Here is a 26,969-nt window from a genome sequence, read left to right as displayed (position 1 = left end):
ATATGCATAGTACTGTCATTCCAAATCTATTTTCTGCTTTAGAATCTAGATGAGTGTTGGCAAAAAGAAATAGTCTTAAAAAAAATACACACCTCTCGGTTAGGTAGGCTGGTAAGAGATCTGGTCACAGGTGACTGTAGGTGAAATAACTGTTTGGATAGCTTACATACTAAACCTCTTGGGGAGGAGGCTGGTTTTGCCTCCTGCAGTTACGAATTCAGTGGCTCTAATGCCCTTCCTGTAGCTTTTTGCTTCACATCATTGTCGAGAGAGGAAGCTGTTTGCTGTTGTGGGTGCCTTTAGCTTTCCAGCAGATTATTTGAATCTCAGATTCCTATAGAAATGGCACTACTCTGAGGGGTTTATTTTTAAATCCATAATTGTTCTTGGCCTTAAATGTTTCCAGTGTTTTTTATTACATAACGTAGTTTTCCAGTGAAAAAGAAACTGCAAGCAGTGAAGGTTATTGTATTGATAGCAAAGGTCAGTGGGCTGTCTCTTAGAGTGCTTTGAATGCTTATTAAGTAAAAATCACACTGTTCAAATGTCTTTAACAGATATTCTTTATTTCTTAAATATAAAATTCAAGAGTTCAATGATAGTTTGTAGATGGTTTGAACAGCTTCTGTATCCCATACGTATGATGATAGAATCAATTCCTGTTAAGTTCTCAGCTCTGTTTCATAATGCACTTATTTACATGCTGTGCATGCTTGGCTTTTGTTTTTATTTTGCTCTTCACGATATCCAAGAACTTAAGGATGGTACTTCATTTTTCTTCTAATAATAACTGCTTCTCATTAATAATGCTCTTTTTTTTTTTTTTTTTTTTTTTTTAAATCTTGCAGGCTTTGAAGGTGTTTAAGCTCTGAATACTTGCAAGCTCTCCATACATAGAACTATGTCTGGCTCATACGATGATTCTGTTGGAGTAGAAGTTTCTAGTGATAGCTTCTGGGAGGTAACCTAAGCTTTTTATTCTTAGTATTTTGATTCTATATTTTTTTTCTCTTACTACAGAAGATATGTTTTTTTGTCCATGTTAAACTGTGGAGAGAGCTGCAATATAAGATGTCTCCGATTACTGTGATCTGCAGAAATAGCCTTCAGGGTAGAAATGACTTTTTAGATTTTGGCCCAGTTCTGTCAAGGCTTTTTAAATGTCAAAGACTCAAGGACCATCCATTCTGATGGGATGTGCAATTCCAAATCTAACCTTTGCAATTTTTTATTGCTGGAGGTGGGTGCGGGAAAAGCTTTTAAAATTACCAATGGGATCGAATAAATAAATTAAATTGAGAGTAACTGTTTAAACACTATTATTAGCGTACATAGCTTAAAATTTAAGCTAACATATGAATTTACTGCATCTGCTGCTTGTGCCTGAGATTTTTTTCTGAGAGAACTTAGGCTGTCTGTGTAAGAGCAGAAACTTAATATAAAACACAATGCAAGATTACACTGACTTCTGCCAAAGTCCAGAGGAGACTTTCACATTTCACAATAACTTCATAAAAATTTAAAGAGAAAAAACTTCATAAAGCAGAAAGCACGTTTCTAAAGAAGTTAATTACAGGAAACGAGTGTTTGACGCAGCCAGTGCAGCAGTGCTGGCTATGGTCAGTGTGCAGTCTAGATGAATTCTATTCACTGGGGGTAAATTTCTGTCATGTGGCTGGGAACTGAATTTAACTGTAGCAAACATGGAAATGACATGGGGAAAATGTCTGAATTGTTCTGTTACCAGAGATGATGATGTCAGACATCTTGGTTTTGATGATCTACCATTGTGTATCCTTTTAAATGAAAGCATTTCTAGGCCTTCTAAAAACTGTGATGATTATTGTTTTGATGCAGATTTCCTGTATCTAAGAAGCCTGTCTAATGCTGAAGCTTTTTGCTTGGGATTTTTTTAATAGACAGCTAATATTTATTGGGAGACTTATTTACGATTATGTAAACAATGACTTTTTATTCTATTTATAAAGAAAAATTTTAAAACATATTTGGTTGTCAGTCTTACAAATTCATCTTTTTTTCTGTAGGAGTGCTCTGTAGTATGACTGCAGAGAGAATGTGGGATCTCCATACTTTAGAGGTGTCTAAAACGCAACTGGATAAAGTCCTCAGCAAGCTATCAGACCTGCTTAGAAGCAGGACTTATTCTAAATGACCTCTGAATTAGCCTGTGTCTCTGTACCTATATGCAGAGGAAACTTTCAGGATTGGCATCTTTTGTAGAAATGTTTCCAAAGGGAAACATGGAAGTGCTCAAGAAAGACAGGTCCTAGAATGAATTTTCTTGTTGTCACGAGTTGGCCAGAAGAGCATAATTTCTGGCTCGCTGTTCTCTACAAAACTGTTGTATTCCTTTAAGTAAACAGGTCTGGAAGCATAAAAGATTAAAGAATAGGAATCTTGTAAATTAATATGATTGTTTGGACAAAAGTGAACTCAAGGCTTTAATTTTAAAGGACTACAGATTATCAGAAATAGCAATTAAACTAAGCTAGGAACTCTACCACGCAAAGCTTTAATGTATTTGCTTTTAAGTCATCCACCAAATTGATATTTTTCACATTTCCTAGAATCATAGAATATTTTAGATTGGAAAGGACCTTTAAGATCATCTAGTTCCAACTCCCCTGTGGGGGAGCAGCCTGTTCCAATGTCTCACCAGCCCCACAGTAAAGAATTTCTTCTTGATACCTAGTCTAAATTTACCCTCTTCCAGTTTAAAGCCATTCCCCCTTGTTCTGTTGCTACATGCCCTTATGACTTAGGCTGCTCTAAGGTCTCCATGGAACTTTCTCTTCTCCAGGCTGAAGAGCCCCACCTCTCTCAGTCCTTCCCCAGAGGGGAGATGCTCCAGCCCTCTGATTATGGTTGTGACCCTCTTCTAAGCCTGCTCCAACAGCTTCATGTCTTTTTCTTTTGTGAGGGGCTCCAGAACTGGACGCAGTAGTCCACTAAACTTAGTGTCATCTGCAAATATGCTGAGGGTGTACCCAATACCACTGTTCATGTCATCAACAAAGATATTAAATCACACTGGTCCCAGCACCACTCCCTGAGGAGTGCCATTAATCACCAATCTCCATTTGGATGTTGAACCATTGACCACAAGTTTATTGAATGTCACCATCCAGACAATTCCTTATCTGGTGAGTCATTATAATTGCGTATATAGCATCATATGATGGTGATGTCCTGGCAGTGAACAAGATGCTTGGACTAAAGGGCACCCTAAGGACAAATGGGAAAGCACCTAATGTGCTGTCTGCTGCAGTGTAGCCTTGATATAGAATATTTTGAGCGGTTGCTTTCATCTGGAAATAGTTTTCTGTTTCCTCCATGCTGTGCTTTTGTGCATTCCACTGAGAGCCATTGCAGTCAAACATACATGCTTCGAAGTAGCCTGGACTGTAGTTTGATTTATATGTAGTTCTGAGTATTTTTATTAAATGAATAATTAAGGTGTCCTGCAGATAGTTAGGCCAAATTATGTCATGGCATAAGGTACCTTTTGACTGTAAACCTTGCCTTTCTACAGGACAGCCTGAAAACAAACAGTAAGGCAGGAATTACTCCTGAGCTCAAGAGTTAATGAGGGGGAGGTGTGCCAAGCTTCCGCTATCAGTAGAACATTAACCTAAAGCAAAGGACATCTTGTACCAAGACCTCAACTTAAGAGTAACTCTTCAGTATTAACAATGACATGTAGACACTAATAGCAGGCCTGTCAAACTTAATTACCAAGCTCTTGGTTTGCTGGGTTTGGAGCCATCTTAATGCAGCCAAAGTTTGTCTGAATTTTAGATTAAAATTTATCATTTTTCATTATCTTCTGAGTCAATTACGTTGTTTCTGAAAATTGCAACTTTGAGTTCCAATTTTTGTCTTTCACAAACTGGATAAATAAACTGCTGTGATCAATGTTTTTCACCTGACTTAATTAGAAAAGATGCAGCATCTCTGGAATTGCATCCTCAGTACTTCATGCTTCATAAGAATTACAGCATTCTTTATTCATGAGTTTCAACTCTACTGCAGACTTGTTACTTGCACCCTTTCTATTTCATCAGAACTTTTAAAGACATTTGACATGATCATTTTTATTGATTGTTTTTTAAAGACTTAGCCTACAGTTTGTTGAAAGCCATGTTGTTTGTGTTTCGTTGCCACAACTGAATGCTGTGAATGTATTTAAATGTGGCACAGAGGAGGCAGACATGGGCAGATCTTGAGTTTGTTGCTTTTTACTCAAAAATAGCTCAAATTTACTTACCTTTGGAGTGTGCTGCAAAGCACATCATTTCTTGAAAGACACTTAGGAAAGAGTGAAGTGTCTGGGTGTGGAATGTTCCCTAAGAACGTCCTGTGAGGGCCAGGGTTTTGCTCACTGCATATCTTTGAAACTGAACCACTTTTATTTTTCATATGTTGTTGTTGTATTGAGGTGATAAAATTGTGCTTATCAAAGTGTTGATAAGCTAGTTAAAGTTTTTGCCATTACCTTCAGACTGTCATGAAATGTCATCTGACTGTAACTGTTCAGCTTTTTTTTGGGAATACCAGAACATATGCTGCAGCTCAAAAAGTAAAGCTTTCAGAAATACTTCTCTGTAGCGTAAGTTGGAAATAGCAGCTTTCACGGGTAAATTGAGGAAAGATTCTCACTGTTAAGTGAAACTTCTAGTACTGGTGTGCATTTTTGCTTCCTAGTGGAAGAAGAAATCATTTCCAGGAGACCACGTCTGTCCCTCCAACTCCCACCCCCCAAAATTCTTCCATATGTTCAGCAAATAATATTTTAGGAGATGGAAAAATTCATGCATGTTTTCATCTGTGCTTGCTTAGAGAACAAGGAATTGCAAAATCTTAAAGAAAGAAGTTCTGAGAGATAAGAGATAATCGCTACAGGAGGGTTTCATCAAATTTCAGTTGTAGTAATGCCCTGCATTACTTAAGAAATGGAAACCTCTTTTTCATTCTGACAAGTTTCAGTGTGCCTTGGTAGATTTGGCTGAACTCATGGTGTTTTCTGGGTGCAGAAATTTTAACGCAGGAATCTTGTTGATATTTTCCAAGAAGAAATTCCTTCATTGGTATTTTAGTTGACAAGGTTAACATGGTCTGGAGGATACTGATTATGGCCTGGAGCAGGATGGCAGCAACTTTTCCATGGGAAAGTAAAAAATTTAGTTCCCAGTGTTCAGCTGATAACCTTCTGATTTTTTTTTCCATCTGCTGTATTGAATTGCTGTGTGACTGTTAAATTATTTTGAAACACAAGAAGCAGACAACCCTATTGGCCTTCAATACTTAGGTAGTGTTGAATTCCACATGAAATAATTTGGTATATTAAAACTGGCCTTCTGTTAATTATTATGATGCATTTGTTAGTAAGTCCCTGTGTTAAGCTTGCTAATCACTGTTGTGGTCACATTAAAAATGCCTTGAGCAAGCTGAGACAAATGCTATTCATTTAGATACCTGTGAAGGTAAGAAAGGTAATGATTAGGTGTTGCTAGTGATCCAAGTAAAAGTGCATGCATATTTTGCAAGGTAAGGCATTGAAAGGAACAGCTACAGCCTGTAGAAATGCTTATTTTTAACGATCCACAGGTTATTAATTGATGGTGCCACCTATACCCTAGATAAAAGTCTTTATTCTCCTTTATCCTCTGCTTGTGTCAGCTGCATGGAGAACTCTCTGTGTATTGCACAGTTATTTATTTGTACTGCAAAAATACCTACTAATCCAAGCAAAAATATATATTCTGATCAGCTGCCAAACACTGACTGACATTAAGTCTAGAAACTCAGGCCTGTGACTCATTCTTTTCAAGCACAGAACTTGGAGTGTGTTTTGAGGTGCTAGGCGTGTTGCATTCTAAAGAGAGAGAATCACTAGCAAGTAAACATTTTCCGCTGATTCAGAAAGGAGAATTTGGTCCTCTTTGCACTGTGGCTGATCAAATCAGTCTACAGCATGCATTTTCATTATAACACTCCCCCATAAAAACACACAACAGTGAAACAAACAAAAATCAGACAGCCCCAAATGCTCTGGATAGCAGAGACAGCCAATCTGGGACATGCCACTGACAAATTGCATTATAAACAGTGTGCGGAGATGGTCGTGGGCCTGCCAGTTTGGGTACTGATCATGTCTGTGCTTCGTGCCTGCTGCTATCAGTCACCATCTAAGTGAGTTATCTTCTGAGGCTACTGGATGAATTTAAGAGGGAGGAACCCCTCCCTCTCACTATTAAACGTTTAAAAAAAGCACAAAAGCGTTTTGAAGTTGAGGTATTTCAGTTCCTTATTAGTGAGTGCTGCTTCCACTGATGAAGCCAGCTGTTTTGTTTTGCTCTTCCATTTTGGAAATGTTTGGACTCTACAGCAGTAGATTGCTGTTATATCTCCTGCATGCGTGTTTTTTTCTTGTAGGTTTGAGTACCTTAATGCTTTCCATTTATATTGCCAAGTATTTGCTTACTGGTGTGTTTAGCTTTAGCTTTTGTGACCGAAGAGCTTCCTCAGGATTTTTCTTGAATCTAGAGGCTATTTTATGTTGGTAAATTTACCAGTATAAAACTGAAATACACAGAGATAGTGCTGGGGTATGCCTGTGCTGTGTATTTGTTAATTTATGGACTAAAACATTTCCGCTTATGTTCAAAACCCACTTTTGATTAACACAAATTCATGATGCACATGGAAATATAGAATAAGGTTTCAAACAGGGCCTTGAATAATCTGTTTTTTGCATGTTTATTCTGAGGGAGAACACAATCAGTATTACAAAAGTTAACGTTTGGAAACTCCTGTTTTGTAGATAGAAAGAAGGTGTATTTATGGTTGAATTGAACATTGGAATTAGTAGTTTGTTCTCATGTTGGCCATTGGTGTGTGTGGGTTTGACTAAACCTTCAAAGCTCCTAACTGTGTGTTTCCCACCTGTATTTGCTGGTTGAAAACAACAGCAAAACACATTGTATGCTATGGTGACTTCAGAGATAAGGAAACTTATTTTCTTTCAAATTGTTCCAGTTCATAAAGGCTGACTAGTTATGGATAAACTAGGCAAGCTTGGAAAAAGAAGTTAGTGTCAGATCTTATTTCAGGCATTTGAAGCTCTCTATTAGTGGTTATAATTAATTATAATATGTGGGAATTAATTGACTGGAGTTTAGCAATAGCTGAGTGTTTGCCACTTTCTAAGCTGCTGACAAATTAAAATATCCTTATTTTTCAGTCAGTGTACCAGAAAAACCTGTTAAGTGGTTTTTAACTCTTTATGCATTTTATCCTTGTCTATGAATATGCTTAACAATAAAAACAAACAACACACTAAATGTGAAGTTCAGATAAAGGTGTGTAAGTAATGTGATACAAAGAGAGTCTCAAATGCTGTGAAAGTTTAAATTATTGAGCCTGTAATCTTTGCTGTATTCCCATATCAGTGCTGGTGGCTGGTTGCTGTATACCTGGGTGGTAACTGAGGAAAGAGGAGTGTACTGCTAAGCTGTGCAATACTGAATACCTGATCGCTGTGTACTTATCATTCTCTGGCTGTTGTGAATTATTTAAGTCTCAGCTTAGGAAAGATTTGAGGTGACTCAATGCTGAGCTCGTATACGAGAAGAAATATTGCAGTGAGAAGGGATGTTTTCTCTCCTAAGCAGAACAAACATGCGAAGGCATTTCAAGGGAGATGAAATGGGGCAAAATGGGGTCGCCTGGAATGTATTAGTAGCCAAGCTCAGTATTATTTCAGGAGAAAAGGGGAAACTACTGGCTATCTGAATGTATGGAAGAAAGAAACACCTTGTGATCTTAGAGGTCTTTTCTAACCTTAAAGATTCTTTGAATCTGTGTTCCCCTTGGATCCATACTAGCAGAGGTGGGAAAGCTTTTCTCCTGGTAATTAATAGTAACAGCAATTTGAAGATTGTTGCACTAACATATAAAACTACTTTGTCTCCATGTATCTCATCATCCTCTCATAGGTACAGTTAAAACTGAGAATCAGAGTTTATAGAGAATTCACCAATCAAGTCAAGAACTTGACAATTAAAGCAGTATTTCAGGGAACAAAGTTTTAGAGGATCATTTCTTATTAGAGTGTTTCTAGCAGCTGAGGGTGAACAGCAGCTGAGAGTGTAGCATTAATGCTAAATTGAAGGCAGGATACAGGTTTTAAATATCTTGTGGTAAAATATTCACTGCCCTTGAAACTGTAAGAAAGCTTGTAGTCTTACAGCTTACCTTCCTGAAGTAAATGCTTCATTTGTAGTACAAGGATAGCTCTAACAGGAAACAACAAAGATCAGAAAGTCACTCTAACTGATGAAATCCTGTACTCACGCACTGAGCAGTGCTAATGCAGAAATCTTGAAGTGGCAAGGCGTTATGTAAATGTAGCTCTGATCAAAGGAAAACAGTTGATTTTTTTTTTTTTCTGTTCACCTGCTACAAATAATATTTGTTGTTTTTGTGTTTGTTTGTTTTTTTTTTCCCTCACAAATTTGTCATTGCAGTCTCCACAGCTCAAAATGTAATTTTCAAACAGTAGGTTCATTGCCAGAATTAAAATAATGTGTTATTTACGGTAGTAGAAGATCTAAATGATTCTACCAGACTTTGTGTAGATATATTTGTGAATATTTAAAATTACTTCAGTTAGTGTTACTGTTTCAAGGCCAGGCTGGATGTGGCTCTGGGCAGCCTAGTCTGGTGGTTGGCAACCCTGCCTGAGGCAGAGGGGTTGAAATGACATGATCTCTGCAGACCTTTTCAACCCAGGCCATTCTATGATTAGTGTTATCTTTAAACATTAAAGTATTCTATAAAATACTTTAAGTTAAATGATGATATCTATATGTTATATGAAGATATCAAACCTACATTTGGAGTAAAGAAGGTGGTTCCCAAGTTGAGGAGGAAGGGATTCAGCTCCCAAGAGTATGCACACATTCACAGAGGGAAAGCAAAGGCTGCTAAGTGACTGTAGAATTGAAGCACCAGACCATTTTGAAGTTGGGTCTGTTGCTCCTAAGAAAGTTTGTTTTATTTTGCTTTGGTCTAGTCTATCCACTGATCATGTTTAATTGTTATTAATACAGTACCTTGAGTTGGACAAAAATTCCAGTGTGATCTCCTTCAGAAAGCTGTACTGAAAACACGATCCTGCTCAATCCTGTCTAAGATAGCTGCTGCTACCCACCAAACTGAGTCTTCCCAAGGCTGAGTCTGCCTTTCAACAGATCTCACTTGGAAATAGGTCCTGGAGCTCTCATTTACTAAGTGGTCCTTTGCTCTGCTGAGGGCTCCACCTGTAGGGGCATATGTTGTACCCCAGAGTCCTTAAGTCTGAGCTGCGTACAGGAAATGAAAGAAGGAAAGGATCACTGGGGATCATGGAACAGCTGAAAGCAAGGAGTCAGTAAGGATTGTAGGCTGTGAGATGCAGATAATGACTGCAAGAGTGAAATGGATGTGCTTATCTACAGACATGCTTATCTGGGCTGAGCTGAAGCAGGGAGCTTCATAGTAAGCAGGCTAAAAAGAAGCTTTAAGCTATCCAAATATACTGTGGACATGCCTGTGACCCTTCTGCTCCTTGCACGTAGTTTCAGGCTACTTGCATATTCTCTAGAGCCCTGTACATCTCTTCTGTGCCTCTGATCTTCTGAATCAGGTGCAGACAGCCATATCCTCTGTCTTCATATCTGAAACTGCAGGGAGAGGAGGGATGTGCAGACCTATTTGAAATGGAAATCTGCGTGCATGCCTGTGCATGAACAGACAAATACAAGGGAAGAGTACTTAAGACATTTTGATATGATAGAATTATAGAATCACCAAGGTTGGAAAAGACCTAAAAGATCATCCAGTCCAACCATTCACCTATTACCAGTAGCTCCCACTAAACCATGTCCCTCAACACAGCATCCAATCATTCCTTGATGCACTTGGAGTGAGTGTTAGTAAGATACTGGAGAAAGTTCACAGCACAGTATGTATATATATGTGTGTGCGTACACACACATATATACATATACACACACACATATATTTGTGTGTATAGTTTTTTTTTTCCTCTACACAGTATACCCTGGGAAGCTCAGGTTATTACTAAAGCAAGGAACCTTGGTCTAAAAAACTAATTACTGGTCATCTTACAGCATCAGAACCAACATTTTAAGACAAGAGACTAATTAAATTTGACATGAACCATTGTAGCTTTAGTATGTTATATAATAATTTTTCAGTGCATGCTCAAGGAACTTTGTTTATGAAGAATGAATTTATTTAGTGACTAAGAATCAGGGTCTGAGAATTATGTTTTGTGTTTTAAATATGCCCCCAAGGAGGGGAAGAATAAACTAACTGTTGAAGATATATGAAGTATCAATGACAAATAAATTACTATGTTTTGAAAATGCTAATTGCTATGTATGTAATTCATATTGTCATGGGAAAAAAAAAAAAAAAAAAATGGCAGAAAAATGTTTTGTTTCCAGAACTCTAACTTTCTTCATAAGTCATGAAAATGTAATGTGATGTCTAGTGTGATTTATGAAACAGTGGTTTGAATGAACTTCCTCGGTGTTTGGTTTGAAAATATTGTAAAAGACTTTCTGTGGAATGCAGAGTTGTTATTCTCTAGTACTATTGGCCTTGTTCTGTACTATGATGTTAGTTCTTTCAGTCCTTTTCAGCTGAAGGAGGTGGTGTGGATGAATCTCTTCTGGTTTGCATGAGGCTTTTTTACGAGGGGCCTTTTGCGACAGAAGGCTGAGGAGTGAGTAGACTGTAATAGGCAAGCTGAATTCCATTCTTTGAATGCTGCATGAGATTTGACAACTGCTCAATATTACCATGTGGGTAGAATTTGCTCAGATGACTCAAAATGAAAACATTAAAAATACCATGAGGCAGCCAGCTCCAATTCAGTATTAGCATATAAAATGCTAATTTAGTAGTGAAAATTTATTAAAGGAAATGTTCTTGCTAGAGACATAAATCCATGGGCATGCAACTAGAGACTCAAATTGATGCTAATATAAGGCTTTCACTAGTTGTGACAAATGTAACTTGTTGTAAGCTTGCTTGGCTGTGAACCTACAGCCAGAGTAATTTTGAGCAGATGAATAACTTTGTCCTCCTGTCACAAACTTTAGCAAGTGTTCTTTCAGGTACTTAATTTTCTTAATGTTTGGATTATATGAGGGCTGCTCCAAAAGTAATAGCACCTATTTTATTATCTTGGCTCACAGTATTCTGTTGCATTCTGTTGCCATGTGACAGATGGCAGCAGAGGGACAGCCTGGCAAAATGGCGTCAATGGCTGTGAGCACAGTGAGATGGGCGTTGGGTAGCAGCAGAGGGTCATCTCTGCTGGTACGGGTTTTAAGAATGCAATGTGCAGCTCTTGTTTATTGCTGGTGAAAATGCATAGCTAATGGTAGTAACTGTGTTGAAGAAGAGTACTGTGTAGCTGAGAACATGCACTGTTAAATAGTGTGAGTGTGCTCTTTGTGTCTGATGTAGTTTCTGTGGAAATAAATGGGGAGGCATTGCTTTTGGAGCAACCTACATTTCTATTATCTTTGTTAGTGTATACTGTTAGTCTGAAACTACTAATTTCTCGTTTTCATTATTTGGCCTGAAAATAAGAGGTTACTTTTCATACATTTTGTATGAGTAGATGAAGTCTGTTTGGATGTGGATGCATTGTCTGTCTGATTTTGATGCCTGCTTCTTTGCACTGCTGATAGCTTCTTATCTTTGCATTATGTTTTATGTCTAAGTCTGTAACCTTCTGCTTTTAAAGGGGCTACTTTTTGATGAGAGTAGGACAAATAAGGGGCTGCTGACTTCACTTTGATGATAACTGGGTTTCTTAGATCTTTTGAAGTGGATATAATCCAAAAAACTCTCAAGTTAATGCTTTGAGGACAGTGTCTTAACAAATTGTCCTGTCATTATCTGCTTCGGTTACTTTTTTTCAGTTTTGACCCTGAATTTTGTCGACTTATTTTTGTCCAATGTTTGTCTTTATGTATCAGAATAGTCACTGATAATGTCCCACTTATTTTTTCCAGCACTTAATATAGTTTTCCTTCTTATAAGAGTATTAAAATATCTCCCTCTGTACTGTGAGGAGCATTTCTGAAACAGATGGTTTGCGTGTGCATCTGCTAACAAAATTCTGAATAAATGCAAACCACAAAGTTGGATGACTTCCCACACATAAGATGTGATTTGTGTCAAAACGACAAATGTGCTTTAAGTATCTGAATGGTTGACTTACTACTTCACTGCTAATCTTTTTCTTTCTTTTTTTTTCAGTCAGGTGGTTTGGGCTGATAAGAAGTTGACTTTAATATTTAATAGGCCATGCAAATTCTGTTACCTGAGGTTTTATGTTTTGTTTAATGTTTACAGAAGTCAACCTGACTGACCTTGAAATGAGTGGAAATACTAGTTTGTCAGCTGTATTGTGTTTTCCCCATCCACCCTCCCCATTACTGGGATTGCTTACTTAGTGTTGGTAATACACAAATGTGAATAGGCATTCATTTATATAATGAATGTTCATACATTTTTCTCCTTATCTCATCCCTTTGCATCTTGTACATGGAGTTTTCTTTTCTAAAATCTTCATGTTTATGCTAAGAGTGGGGGCTTCTATGTCCCTATCAGTGCATTAAATACTACAGTATACTTTTGAACTAATTGCAACCTACCTTGTCAGCACTGCAGCACAGCTGTAATATAGGGTACCTCTGATTTCTGCTGGATATACAGTGGATGTGGTTTCCTGTACCGTGTTCTTAGAAAACGAAAACTCTAATGTTTGATGTAGATTTTACAGTACTACTTTGTATGTTGTTGCAGTTTTACCAGTCTTTTAATTAAGTGGAACGCTAACCTAAGGTACTCGGTAATTAATAGATTCTTTCCTTCTTCAATGCTTGCGTCAAGTATTTTGATCATCTAAAACATTGCCAAGCAGTAATAATGCAGAACAATTTCTTAATAACTATTGTGACAATTACCTATACTTACACTGCAAGACTAATAATGCATAGATTCTTTTGTAATGCTGTATTTATATTTGACTGAACTGTGTTTACTGAATGGCAAGCTTGCTTTTTTAATAACCTTTTTTTCCTACAGGAGGACTTGTCACCCTTGTGGTGTTCTTTCTGGGAACTTCCAGCATCTTCCATGCAGATCATACTACAATTTATTTCTGATATCTTATATAAGTTAGGTTTTAAGATTAGTTGAAAATTGGATATACTGGATTGTATAACCAATGAATTCCTGATAGCAGATTCTTTCTTGTACTGTTGCTGTATGTGTATTAGAGACTTAGCTTGCCTTCAGATGTTTCAAGCAGGAATTGCTAAGTGTTTGTATCTTTACAGGTTGGAAATTACAAGCGGACAGTAAAGCGAATTGATGATGGTCACAGACTTTGCAACGATCTCATGAACTGTATTCATGAACGTGCACGGATAGAGAAGGTCTATGCTCAGCAACTTACAGAATGGGCAAAAAGATGGAAACAACTGGTGGAAAAAGGTAATACATTCTCATTTTGAACTCTTAAAGATTTCTCAAATAGGAAAAAAAGACTGGAATGCTCTTGGTAAGTTGAAAGTAGAAATGCTTAGCTTAAGTGGAACCTTTGCAAATGGCTTAGCAGTGTAACAAATGGGTCTTTCAAAGATCAAGCTTTCCTTGGTTAAGACAAAGAAAAACAAAACAAAAAAAAACAAACAAAAGACAAGACTTAGCTCCTTTTCTAATTTGCTTGTTTCTTATGGAAATGGATGAATCTTGCCATCTGGTGTTGATGTATCCAAATAAATTCAGTTCTATGAATTAGCTGTTTCTGGGTAAATAATGGTAGAGAACACAATGTTTGAAAGTTTGTCTGCCTAAGAAGGTGTCAGTGGTTGCTGGGGAAACATTAATAGAAAAGTAATGTTTTAATGAAAGGCTGATCTGATAGCATTTTAGTTATATTCTGAGTTAGCTTTTCTTTTCATGGTTGTCCATGCTTAAAAATCTGTTGAGAAATCGAAGGCAGCTCAAAGACGAGCTAATAAGCATAATATTGGAAATTGCAGTTTAGGGAGACACAGGCCAGACTAAATGAATATTATTTAAGTATGATTGTAACATGTTGTATTCTAAAACTGTCTGGAAAAAAAATCCCTTTTCTAGATTTGCATAATTATCTACGAATTCCTATTTAGAGATGAATGTAAGTCAATAGCTTCAGGTAGTCTCTTGAGAATATAAGTTCCATGTGGGTGATGGTTATTGAGAATGACACTTTCTGTTGTGTTTAGGCCCACAGTATGGAACAGTAGAAAGGGCTTGGTGTGCTTTTATGTCAGAAGCTGAAAAAGTGAGTGAACTACATCTAGAAGTAAAAGGTTCACTGATGAATGAAGACTTTGAAAAAATCAAGAACTGGCAGAAGGAAGCCTTTCATAAACAAATGATGGGAGGATTTAAGGAAACCAAAGAAGCAGAAGATGGATTTAGGAAAGCTCAGAAACCCTGGGCAAAAAAGCTGAAAGAGGTACAGCAGTAGATTGTATTAGATATCCTGTGTTACAATATATTAATGTCTCAAATCTCTGTAAGGGAGTAAACTCCCTATTTTCTCTGCTGGACCCTCCTTTCTCAAAAAGATCTCTTGCTTTCTGTCCTCTTCTGAAAATAAGTATTTTCTTTTGGTCTCTTCTTAATCTTGGTGACTTCACTGAAAATCTGAAAAAAAGTAGAATTGAAGTTATTTTAATAATATCTGGTCCCATGCATTGGGATGTTACGTGTTGTTCAAAGAAATGATCGGGGAAAAGTATTTGCAGATTTTCTCCTTGTAACACAACCTTCTTAAATGACAGGTTTGTAGAAGAAGGGGAGCAGAGGAACATGGGCATGAGGAAAAATTGTTGTACTTGAGACTTCCTGTAAACCTTTCTTGAGTCTTTCTTCACTTTTCTAAGCTTTTATAAGTGATATTTGTTGTATGGTAAAATATGTTGATTTCAAAGTACTACAAGAATTTCCTTACACTGATTATTGTGTAGTGTTCAATCCTTGGCCAAAACAAAAAACGTACCAAAAAACCTAAACCAAAAAAAAAAAAAAAGCCCCCATCCTGAAATAAAACCATCACAGTTGTTTTATAAAGTGTCACAGGTGTAGAGATTCAAATCTTCTTTTTAGGTGGAAGCTGCAAAGAAAGCATACCATGCGGCCTGTAAAGAGGAGAAGCTGGCTATATCTAGAGAGACAAATAGTAAAGCTGATCCAGCGCTAAATCCTGAACAACTCAAGAAATTACAAGACAAAGTGGAGAGAAGCAAACAAGATGTACTAAAGGTATGACTAATATATAGGCTGTCCATGTGTAAAGGTCTTATTCCTCCTGTATGTGTTGTGGACTGCAGCACGGCTTCTTCTGTAACAGTCCTATGCAAAAATTTGGGATTTTTAACAAGGCATGTCATTGCTATGTTCTTTCCTGAAGAACAGATGATATAACCTCTATTTTACGTAAGTACTTTGAGTAGGGAAAGAAATAGAATAATACAAGTGTTCTTCATATTTGATAGTGAGGACAGAGTTACTTCATTTGAGAGAATATGAGATAGATGCTTAAAGTGTACTGGCATCTAAATGTGTCAGCATTCCTGACTGTACAATACACACTTCTTAAAAAATTATTATTGAAGGAAATGAAGTTGATACAGTCTATTTAAATGAAGTGAATGTGTGACTTCTGTTTTTTAAGAAAATATTTCCCTTTCCAATGTTGCTCTGTGATCTGGATGGCCAACATTATGTTTGGTGGTATCTCTTACTATCTCTGGACTACTGTTGTAAATTAATCTAGAGTCCAAGATTGTGTTTGTTAACTGAGCTCACTAGATTTGTGACTTATGTTCACAGGAATGTATGCAGTTATACTTCTTTCTGTTTGTAACTCACGGTGGACTGCGTAAATTGCTGAAGGGGAAATGCTAAGACTTCAAAATTATTTGGAGATCTTTAACTAAGAGAACCTGTAAATTGAAAGACTACTTGCTCTTATACTAAACACCTCCTTTGTTTTTTATATTTAGGATTACGTTTACTTTTTTTATGATTTCTAAAAAGCTGGAGAGGAGGCTTAGGCCTTTATTGTAATTGTTTTGTTATTTTGTTAGGTAAATCTCATCATGATCAAACAGGGTAATGGTGGTAATACAATGAGAATGTGGTTCAGTGTATTTTACTCCAGGTCTTGCTTGATACTATATTTGTGGGTCTCATAGGACTGTAATAAAAATATTGCTAATTGATTTCCTTTTTTCTCATTCCACCTCAGACAAAAGAAAAGTATGAAAAATCACTGAAAGAATTAGATAATGCCACTCCTCAGTATATGGAAAACATGGAGCAGGTATTTGAACAGTGTCAGCAGTTCGAGGAAAAACGCTTACGTTTCTTTCGAGAAGTGTTACTGGAAGTTCAGAAACACCTTGACTTGTCTAATGTTGCAAGGTAAAACTGTGCAAGACCTCAAAACTAGTGCTTAATATTTCTAAGCCAAAAGTAATCCATGCTTCAAGTAGGTCGGTTTAAAATCTGACTTAATATGTTGCTCAGTTTACTAAAAGTGGAATACATTATTTGTTTGATTTGTCTAAGATCTGGTTAGCATCTATTCCTAGCATTTGTTAGTTACCTTTAAAGGTACTAAACTGGTAAACCCTCATTGTTGATGTATGTAGATTGCTCCAAAAGTAACGCCTCCTACTTATTTCCATGGAAACTACAACAGATGAAAAGAGCACAGCAAAGCACTATTTGAATAGAGCAAATTCTCATCTACAAAGCACTCTTTTTCAACACAGTTACTACCTGGCTGTGTTTTCACCAGTGACTGAACAGGAGTCTGTATGCTACACTCAAGAGAATCTATACCAACAAAGGTGTACCATTGTTGCTGTCACCACTGCTGAAATGCACCACTTGCTGCCTCACTGTGCTCACATCTGCTGTTTGGTCTCCCTAAAAACTCAGCAATTATCAGTGAAATATCAGTGTCATTTTTTCCACATGGAGGAATTCAGTGACACCCTTTTGCTTCATTGTGTGCCCTGGTGGTGCAGTGGTAGGAATGCCGCGTTACAACACTGGAGGGCCTGGGTTCGAATCCCCCCTGTGGCGCAAGTGGTAGAAGTGCCGCTCTGCTACACAGGGGCTCGAATCCCGGGGGTTGGACTCGATGATCTCTAAGGTCCCTTCCAACCCGCACGAGACTGTGATACTGTGATGTCCACTTACATGTCAAACATGTCATGACTTCCACTTTGCTGCCATTTGTCACAAGGCAACAAAATGTAAGGGAATAGTGGTGGAAAGGTTCAGCCTCTACTATTATACCACCAACATCCACCTCTGACCTGAATCGACATAAAATATGAGGCATTACTTCCAGAGAAGCACTTAGAATTCTAGAGGTTGTGTGCCATGGTCTTGTAGGATTTCACTAAAATCCATCTAGCTTGTTGACAGACTCATAGTTCTGCATCACTCTTAAGACTTGTTGTTGACTTCTGTTGTATTAACACCTCTTTGTCTGGGTTCCATATTACAACATATTGGTCCTTTTGTTAAAAAGAAGCCTGTTATATTTGCAGTCAGACTGTGCAGCAAACGTATTGTGTGTTGTTTAGGACAGGGGATCAGAATTGAATCTGCAGCATGACTTCTATTTGGTGTAATCCTTCATCGTTAATAGAGTTTAAGTTAAATGAAGAAGTATTAGACCAAAAGATGAACAGATGCAACAAGGCTCTTGTTAACTATACTATTTTAACTCTTGTTAACTATACTAGTATATACTATAACTACTATAGCTTCAGGTAGTCTATAGTACTATATATATATATACTATAGTATATATACTAGTATAGTCTATATATAGTCTATAGTCTACTAGTATAGTCTATACTACTATAACTACTATAACTATATAGTATAGTTAACAAGAGTTATAAATAAAATAAGGTCGATAAAAACAATAAAAGCTGTTAGCAGGTGTAAGAAATGTACATTTTCTTATGCATTTGTTTTTTAAACTCACGTAACTCTGCTTCAGGTTGGAAATTTTCCAAAATGAATTATAAGTCTCATTGGGTTAAGACAGGAATTTTGCAGAATCACAGAGTTCTTGGAGTTAGAAGGAACTCATAAGGATCATTGAGTCCAACTCCTGGCTCCACACAGAATTATGTGAAGTTAACACTGAAAACAGCTCCTACCATCTTATAGGCAAGCTTTAGAAGAAAATTCAAGGAAATTCAATCTTGACATTCAGTCATTTAAATATATTCCAAATTAACTACTAATTCACTGACAACTATTTAAGATACTTTACTTGAGAGTAATAATCCATCTTTCAAATAAGGATGTTATTTGACTGTATTTTTTACAGGCAGTTAATGGGTCTGTCCCACAGGGTTTTAAAAACTCTGTCTTGCAATATATTTTTTTTAATACTGTTCTGAAGCTTGAACACACACACACACACACACACACACACACACACATATACACATACACACATACATTATATATATGCACTTATATTTATATGTACTTATATTTATACTCATATATATATATTATATATATCATGTAAATACAATGAATCTAGGGAATTTGCTGTGTTTCTACATTTGTACTAAATTTGAAGTCTGATTTGTTTTGCAGTTACAAAAATATCTACCGTGAACTGGAACAGAACATCAAAACTGCAGATGCTGTTGAAGATTTGCGGTGGTTCAGAGCTAATCAAGGTCCAGGGATGTCAATGAATTGGCCTCAGTTTGAGGTAAGATCAGAGTATGGAAAACCCATACTTGTTTTTATGGCTTGTTTTTTTTCCTTTTCCAGTTTCCTTTTTGACACGTTCCTTTCTAGTGAGCCTGTCAGACTCAACTTCTAGCAGATAACAAGATTGTTACAGTTTTTCTTTTCTTGATTTCTATTGGGGTACCTCAGCCTCTACTTTAGGAGGTGATTATATAAAATGCCTATATTTAAAGAGCAGAGAGGTATAAAACAGACTTTATCTTTAAAGTCATTAGTGAAGTTGTTAGTATGTGATTCTCCCTTTCATTGTCAGACTTAAACTGGAATTTCCTTGTTATTGAGTAGACAGTAAAGACTGTTGAAATAGTATTTCAGATTGAGTCTGACTTTAACTAGTTTTCTGATACCATCATATTAAATAAATAAATTAATTAAAAGGTCCTACATTGCACTGGTTATTTTATTAATTTCAGTTAATAAAATAATCAGCCAGATTCAGTTTTGAAAGGAGAAAGGAAGCTTTTGAGGAGTGCTATGCTATCTTAGCTTACAAGAAACAAGTTCCAAATTCTGTCAGTGCGGAATCATAGTAGCGGAGCATCAAAAGGCTGAAATTTGAGTGGAATTCTGTACAGAAACATAAGTTCAATTGAAATAATTTCTGGACATTCAATTAATGGAGTGGAGACCTCAGTTACTGAGTGTAAAGTAAATGTTGAATTACTTCTGATTTTTTAAGGCTTGAAGAAGAAAGCTCGTTTTAGTGCTGCAAAGTTTCTTTGCTTGCAGCACTGAACTACATTTACTTCTGTGTGGGGAAACACCATCCTTTTTCATAAACATTATAATTAATAAATGAAATTCTGTTGTTATTTCTCTAATCAAGTGTTTTTTCATTTGCATGCTACAAGGATGATGTAAGTAAAAACAAAAGTCATGATCAAACGAATATGAAATATCATTATATAGCATAAATGTACTTAGGTCAGTGGTCTTTATATTTCAGTAACTCTAAAATCCATGTCTGTTTGTGAGAGGTTAAAATAAAGAGGTACCTCTGAAGAAGTTGGCCAGAAATCACTCATGACTGACCATTCTTCCTGCATAAACACATAGAGTAATAGCATCTCAGTAAATCTTCATTTTCTTCTTAGTATCTCATAGTTTATCTTTTTGATTGTAAACAATCTTCCGAAATTTTAACTTTCAACGTGTTTTCTGAGATGAAAAATGTCTAAACATAGGATTTTTGCTTGTAGCCAGTTTGCTCTCTGTTCTCTGTTTTACATCTGTATGTGGCCTAGTTTGACTTGAAAGGTGTAGCTTGTGTTTAGGTCTCATCATGCCTGTTCATCTGCCTTCTGAAACTTAAGTGATTCAGAACATCAAGGAGGGGATACTCTAACAAATGACATAATGAGTCTTGTGAACAGCTGCGTTGATTTGAGCTCTTTTGGTTGGCTTTTAAAGACAAAACATTTGAGTGCAATACCCTAAGGGCTCATTCATATTTTAAGAACAGGAAAAGTGCAATGACTTGAAAAATGAGCTCCATTGTAGGTCAGTCCTGCAGCACTTGAAGTAAGCTTATATCTTAAAGCAGTCTGTAATACTTCAAAAGGTAAACCTAAGATTTAATTTTAAAAAACCAGATGTCTTGGCATTACTTGAAACGGTAAATGTTCTCAATACAACTTTTAAAGAGTTGCACTGAGCAATTCCTTTTGATTTCTCCAGTTCTCTACCGCACGTTTGGTGTTCTAAGTTTTTTCAAGGTGTGCAGAATGCTAAGCAGGGAGGTACAGGTCATGCTGGGCTTTGTGAGTAGCAAAGATCTGTTTGCATCACTAAGGTAGGAACTAGATGAGGAGAGTAACCAAAACATGTAGAGTAACTTATCTGTACAATAACTATTTGTAAATCTGTATAAATGAATGTTCCGGAACGGTCTTGAAAAATTAAATGTGATAATTAGTGTTCCATTACATTTCTCAATCGTTGTTTACATTCATTGGCAGGAATGGTCTGCAGATCTGAATCGCACCCTGAGCAGAAGAGAAAAGAAGAAAGCTTCTGATGGAGTGACTCTGACTGGTATTAATCAGACAGGAGATCAAGTTTCACAGCCTAACAAACATAGCAGGTACTTTTTTTTTTTTTTTTTTTTAAATTTTTAGTTATTTTAGTTATTTTTGTCATTTGAGATAACAAATATAGGGTCAAAAAGCCACTGGCCAATCAAATGTTACTTATCTGTGAGCATTCTTAAAATAGCTTTCTGCAGCTCACAGAATACTTCAGTGATTAATTCTCCAGTTTACATTTCTCTCTTCACTGTGGATTATAGGAAACTGAACTGTGTAGTGGAACTGAACTGTGTAGTTGGTCTGTTGCTATTTTTCTGTCTGTAGAAGTGACAGTTTTTCTTTGAAATCTTAGCTTGCAAAATGCTTAGTGACTTCACTAATCTGGATGCTGTTATTTCATAGCTGCTAGTAGCAGCTTCCTTAGAAAGTAATGGTTCTAGTTCTGGATGAGTGATACACTTATCATATGTGAGACTGTCAGAACTTTCTTGGCTCTTACGCTACTCTAATTGTTTTTTTAATTGTTCTTGGTTTTTTTTTGTTTTTTTTTTTTTAATGGCTGGAGAAAGGGTCTGCTTAAAAAAAACTACTTAGTGGGACACAAATGAGTGTTTTTACTCTTAAACAGATAGGGTCACCATAATGTTCTTTCTTTTCCAAATTAGCATTCTTAGTGTCCAGAGTAACACAGTGCAGTCAGTACAATCAAGTTACAATCCCTTTGAAGATGAAGAAGATACTGGGAGTACTGTCAGTGAAAAGGAGGACAATAAGATCAAAAAGTTGGTGAAATGTTGTTTTTAATTGTTTTTACACTTTCTCTATCCAGGGATTTCCATTTTCAGTTTCTATAAGGCTATGCTAGTGGGTGCATGAAGTCTGTTTGAGAGGTTTTGTAAGCTGCACTGTAACCTAACTGTCTCTCCTAACAGATGCCACATCTGTTGCCCTGATCTTTGGTTTGAAACTACTGGGCTTATTGGCAGTTGCTAACAGAACTGCTGTTGTTTTTTTTCCTTCCTTAACCAGTCTTCTAAAATGTAAATGTTTTTTTTCTAATGAGAATGCTCCTGGAGCTTTACTCCTGTATGTGTTGTTGCTGAATAAGTCTGCTTTTATGATTGTGTTCTTTTGTTTAGGACCTTTTCAAACCACTGTCTGTTGCTTCAGCATGCCTACCTAAGGATATCGCTGTCTTAAATGACGTGCCCATACTCAGCAGTGAATGCTTTTTAAATGTCCAAGTTGTCACTCTGTAATGAAGCTTTTATTTTATATTGGTGGATTGAAGCATACGAAAAGTTAAAATATATTGTAGGGGTGCCTAGAGAAGTGAGAAAAGGATTCTGCAATGCCATTTAAATGTCTGTTTCCTCTTATCTACTGCCTTCACAGCTTCTACTTTTCTAGAGTAAATACTCTCATGGATTTTACAGGTTTCTTGTTAGAGAGATTTCTTGGAGTTTATAGGAAAGTTGTCTTTGATTTCTGGTTGTTTTGTGTTTGGTTTTTTTTTTCCTTTTTATTTATTTTTTTAAACTTTTAATATATTGTAAGAATGTGATTTTTTTTTTTTTTTTTTTTTTTTCTGAGTAAGGTGTTGCCCGGTAGATAAGCAAAGAGAAATTTTCAAAGCTAATTTTCAAAGCTGAGCTTTACAGAGATGTTTAATCTTAACTAAGGAAACTGTTATCTTAGGGATACTTCTAATCTCTTAATGTAAGAGCAGAAAAAAGTAATTTAAAATCTGTTTTTAGTGTTAGCAGCTATGAAAAAAACCAAAGCTACCCTACAGATTGGTCTGATGAGGAGTCCAACAATCCCTTTTCTTCCACTGATGCAAATGGAGACACCAATCCATTTGATGAAGATACTTCTCCTGCAATGGAGGTGAGAGTGCGTGCACTCTATGACTACGAGGGCCAAGAGCAAGATGAACTCAGCTTTAAAGCAGGTAAGTTTACAGTGTTCACTTAAAGCACTTCATCAAAAGGAGAAATGGGACAAAGAAGGAGTTTTACTCTTCAGCATTCCCTTTATTTTCTGAAGTCACCTGTCTCTCTGAATGTATGTCTCCACATACAGGATCTTGTCTAACCCACACTCCTGATACTGCTTCTTGCTGTCCTGTTTTTGAAAGTACTGACTTGTAAATCTGCTTGGAATGTATTGGAATGTATCTGTTTGGGTTATTCTTTTTACCATCTTGTGTTAAATAAAACAGGGAACTGCAGTTGATTATTTTTTCTTCTTAATTGATGACAGTAACAGCTGATGCTTTTAGCTGTCTACAAATGCTAGCCCTACAAAGATGTTATTTAAAGGATTGACTACAGCAATGCATCTTAAAACAACATCCAATCAACTGATATATTTTTTTCTGTGAGCATCTGCTTTTTGGCCACTTATTTCCTACAGTACTAAGGTGTTTTAGTTGTTGTTTTTTTAAGCTGAACACTTGGTTGTGGATTGATAAATATTTTCTCCCTCAACACCCTTCAGCATATCTATGCACAGCAGCCCTGCAGCGTTTACTTGGTTTTGTTGGCTTGCATTATATTAGGGTACACTGAGTGAGCATCACCCTTCTTGAGATGTTTTCTTTTCCTTTGAGTCATTTTACACTTGATTGAAGGAGTTGAGAAAACAAAATAGAGGCAACTGACTGGAGGGACACATGTGACAGTATGCTTTCCACCCGTACAAAGTTCACGTAGGGTTATGATGATTGCATACCGTGAATGCTCCTGCCTTCAGTTTGGACTAGTTGTGTGCTGAGTGTGTGCCTGGGTGTCTTCCTCCTTAATAGGAGACTTAAAGTGTTTTTCATAATCTGACCAACCTGGAGGCAGCACCCTCTATTGGTGGAAGTTAAAATGTACACCTTTTCAGCTGTGGTAACAGGCAACTGCTTTGTCTTGCCTCAAACAGTACATTAAAAAAATTGCTAAAAAGGAACTCCAGAAAAAGATTTCATGAGTAGATTAACAAAAGCAGAACTTATGTTTGTGAAAGTGATATTGATTAGATTGTCAGTCTACTCCTTTCACCTTTGCTTGTCATTTGCTGTCTTCTCTTCTAATGGAGGAGCTAGCACAGTTGTAGAAGACAAATAGGATTCAAGTGATAAAATAATGTCCAAAAAACTCTTAATTTATAAGAATTATGCTATTTCATCTGCAGTGGGTGCTGGATGGTAGAGTTGAAAGCTCTTACTTAAAATAAGACAGTCACGGACATAGGTGTATTTTTAGTTCAAACCGTGACATGTAGCTTCTCGGTGAACTGTTAGTCTTCCATTCTGCATATGGAGAAAGGTGTTGCTCAGAACTGCATATATATGGAAATGTTTTTATGAATAAGCAACTCCTATAACCCTGGTGAGAGACTCTGCCTATTCACTCTCTTCCCTCCTTTTTTAACGGTGAAACTCTATTCCTCTGGCTTGTCTTTGTAGACAAATAATTTGGACTTTGAAAGAAGAGAAATGGGTTGGCTTATCTTTAACTTTGTTAAATTGTCCTCTGACAGAAGGATAGTAGTAACTAAACATCTGGAGCTTTGTCTGGAATGCACAGAAGCTACAACTACTCTTCATTCTGTAGACTTTAACTGTTCATTTTCTTTCTTGACAGGGGATAGAAATAAGTTAATCCTCTTGAAATTTATATATTGTATCTGTCAAGTCATTCTGGCATTCCAAAGGTTTACAATAACAAGACTTTCTGTGACAGAACTATGCAATATTTATACATACAGACATAATACAGAGTTAAACATTCTGTACATTTAGTACTTGAATGATGTGGCTCTCAATATGAGGCCTGTAGAAATAAAGTACGAGTAAGAGGTGTATCTACATAGTTAACAAGACTTAACTGCTTAATACCTTTGAAAGAAGACCATTAAAATATATTATATGATTTTATCGATCATGCTTGGCTATGAACTTCCTTTACAGAAGAAGAATTACAAAATGCTGCAGTCAAATGTGCAGTTTTATAGACAAAGTGTTGGAGGGACTAGGTTTACACTGAATGTACAATAGACTGGATCAGGCAGGAGTCAGTTTAAAATGTGTTCTATTCCTTTTTTCCTATGCAGACTAGGCCTAGACTCGTAAGCAGCTGTCAGCAGGTAATAAATGTATGTCAGGGATCTGTTTTAATGTATAAGGATATGCTCCAGTGGAATTTCCTTAGGTATTCAAAGAATTTGCTGACAGAGCTTCTTTGATCACTCCTAGTCATATTCTGTAATATGTAGGCTTTGTGCAGTGTCCCTCAAATGTACTATTTTTCTGTAGACTTGAAACTCACTTTTTTATTAGTGGAATACTTTGTATATCGTTGGATGTTGTTGTTGTCAGTTTTTTTTTTTTTCCCTTGGCAAACAGATGTGGTAGGCTTCCAAAGAGGAGGAATAACTTTACTCATGTTTTATGAGGTTTTATAGTTGTATAGTTGCAGAGTACATAACCATTTAGCATATGTCTAGTTCTCTGCCATGGCAGAGAATAAATAGCTACAGTAAAATGTAGACCAGGAAGTGTTGTCCAAATGTGTTGGATACATGCTATCTCCTTGCATTTGTAAAGATTCTTTCTGTTATAATTCCGTTATGCATATAATTGTCAGAAGGGATAATACTTTAATAACTTCCAAGGTCAGTTGTTTAAATTTTTTCAAAACATCTCCATAAGCCAAGTATTTGTTCGTAGCTTTCTTTTATTATCTGGTAGACTCACAAATTAGAGATCCCAGTTTGGAAGGGACCTCTGGAGATAAATTCCAACCTTTCTGCTAAAGTAGGTTTTCTACAGTAAGTTGCAAAGTCCAGGCATGTCTCTAGAGAAGGAGACTCCATAGCCTCTCTGGGCAGCCTGTTCCAGTGCTCTGTCATCCTCACAGTGAAGAAGTTCTTCCTCGTTTGTTTTCTGATGTTCCAGTTTTTGCCTATTGCCCCTTGTTCTGTCACTGCTCACTGCAGAAAAGAGCCCGGCCCACTCACTTGACTGCTACATGTCAGACACTTATAATCAGTGACGAGATCACCTTGCAGTCTTCTCCTGACGGCTCCTGGGATGGCTAAGAGTCCCAGGTCTCTCAGTTGTTCCTTGTGCAGGAGACATTGCAGGCCCCTAAATCATCTTCGTACCCTTCCACTCAACTCTTTCTGGGGGACACTCTTTTTTGAACTGAGGAGCCTAGAACTGGGCATGGTACACTGGATTTGGCCTCACCAGGACAGAGCGGAGTGGGTGAATCATCCCATTCAACCTGCTGGCCATGTTCTTTTAAATACACAGAATGTCACTGGCCTTGGTCGCTGCTGGCTCACAGCCAACTTGCTGTCCACAAGGATCTCTGAAGTCCTCTGAAGTTTTAACTTTTTATAGATAAGAAAGCAACTATAGAAGATGTATTGTGATGCTTGTTCCATTTCTACCAAACAATGTATACTGTCTACACTAGTTTTTGCTCTCCTAAATATACTAAGACTTCTGTAATACTTTGTGTATTTATAACCATTAGAGATGGCTTAATATAATTCCATGTTATCTATGGGAATAATTTGACTCAAAGAAGTTATATGTGCAAAAATACTCAGGTGATGTGAGCTTTTTTTGCCTGGTAGGCTTTTTGCTGAGGTGGATGTTCATTGGCTCATATACAGCATCTTGAAGTCTGCAGACTAATGCCTAAGTATTTCCTGAGAATGCAGGAGATTAGAGGTGCACAAGGAGGTTATTTTAGAGTTCATAAATACGTGAATGGATATTCAGTGTTAGCTCTTGCTATTCAGGTTAGGAAACAAGTTTCTTGATTAACTTTTTTACAACTACAATTCTACACCAACTTGCAACAGTGTAAAGGTAGGCATTAAAAAAAGGTGAGGAAAGAAGAGATGTGACAGAGTAAGGTATAAGGTTCTTCTAAATTCTCCTGCATCACAACCTATTAGTGTAAT

General features: G+C 36.8%; 1 protein-coding gene across 9 annotated transcripts in view; it reads left to right on the top strand.

The window, feature by feature from the left end:
* Positions 1–26,969, top strand: part of PACSIN2 (protein kinase C and casein kinase substrate in neurons 2) — a 62,851-nt gene that overhangs the window by 31,914 nt on the left and 3,968 nt on the right. For 5 of the 9 annotated variants that reach the window (XM_015869733.1, XM_015869762.2, XM_015869752.2 and 2 more), the window contains 10 exons: positions 849–961; positions 13,452–13,608; positions 14,385–14,620; positions 15,274–15,429; positions 16,418–16,593; positions 18,811–18,931; positions 19,824–19,829; positions 20,931–21,055; positions 21,665–21,781; positions 22,757–22,953. In XM_015869733.1, the coding sequence (XP_015725219.1) occupies positions 902–961; positions 13,452–13,608; positions 14,385–14,620; positions 15,274–15,429; positions 16,418–16,593; positions 18,811–18,931; positions 19,824–19,829; positions 20,931–21,055; positions 21,665–21,781; positions 22,757–22,953 (1,351 nt within the window). In that variant the 5' untranslated portion in view covers positions 849–901. The remainder of the gene's footprint in view (positions 1–848; positions 962–13,451; positions 13,609–14,384; positions 14,621–15,273; positions 15,430–16,417; positions 16,594–18,810; positions 18,932–19,823; positions 19,830–20,930; positions 21,056–21,664; positions 21,782–22,756; positions 22,954–26,969) is intronic. The other 4 variants (XM_015869781.2, XM_015869794.2, XM_015869772.1 and 1 more) reach the window with 4 other exon arrangements.

This window comes from Coturnix japonica, chromosome 1 (genome assembly GCF_001577835.2).
Source record: "Coturnix japonica isolate 7356 chromosome 1, Coturnix japonica 2.1, whole genome shotgun sequence".
In the NCBI taxonomy this organism is placed as follows: domain Eukaryota; kingdom Metazoa; phylum Chordata; class Aves; order Galliformes; family Phasianidae; genus Coturnix; species Coturnix japonica.
The sequence above is the reverse complement of the archived record's forward strand: the minus strand, read 5'-3'. Positions and strand labels throughout refer to the sequence as shown.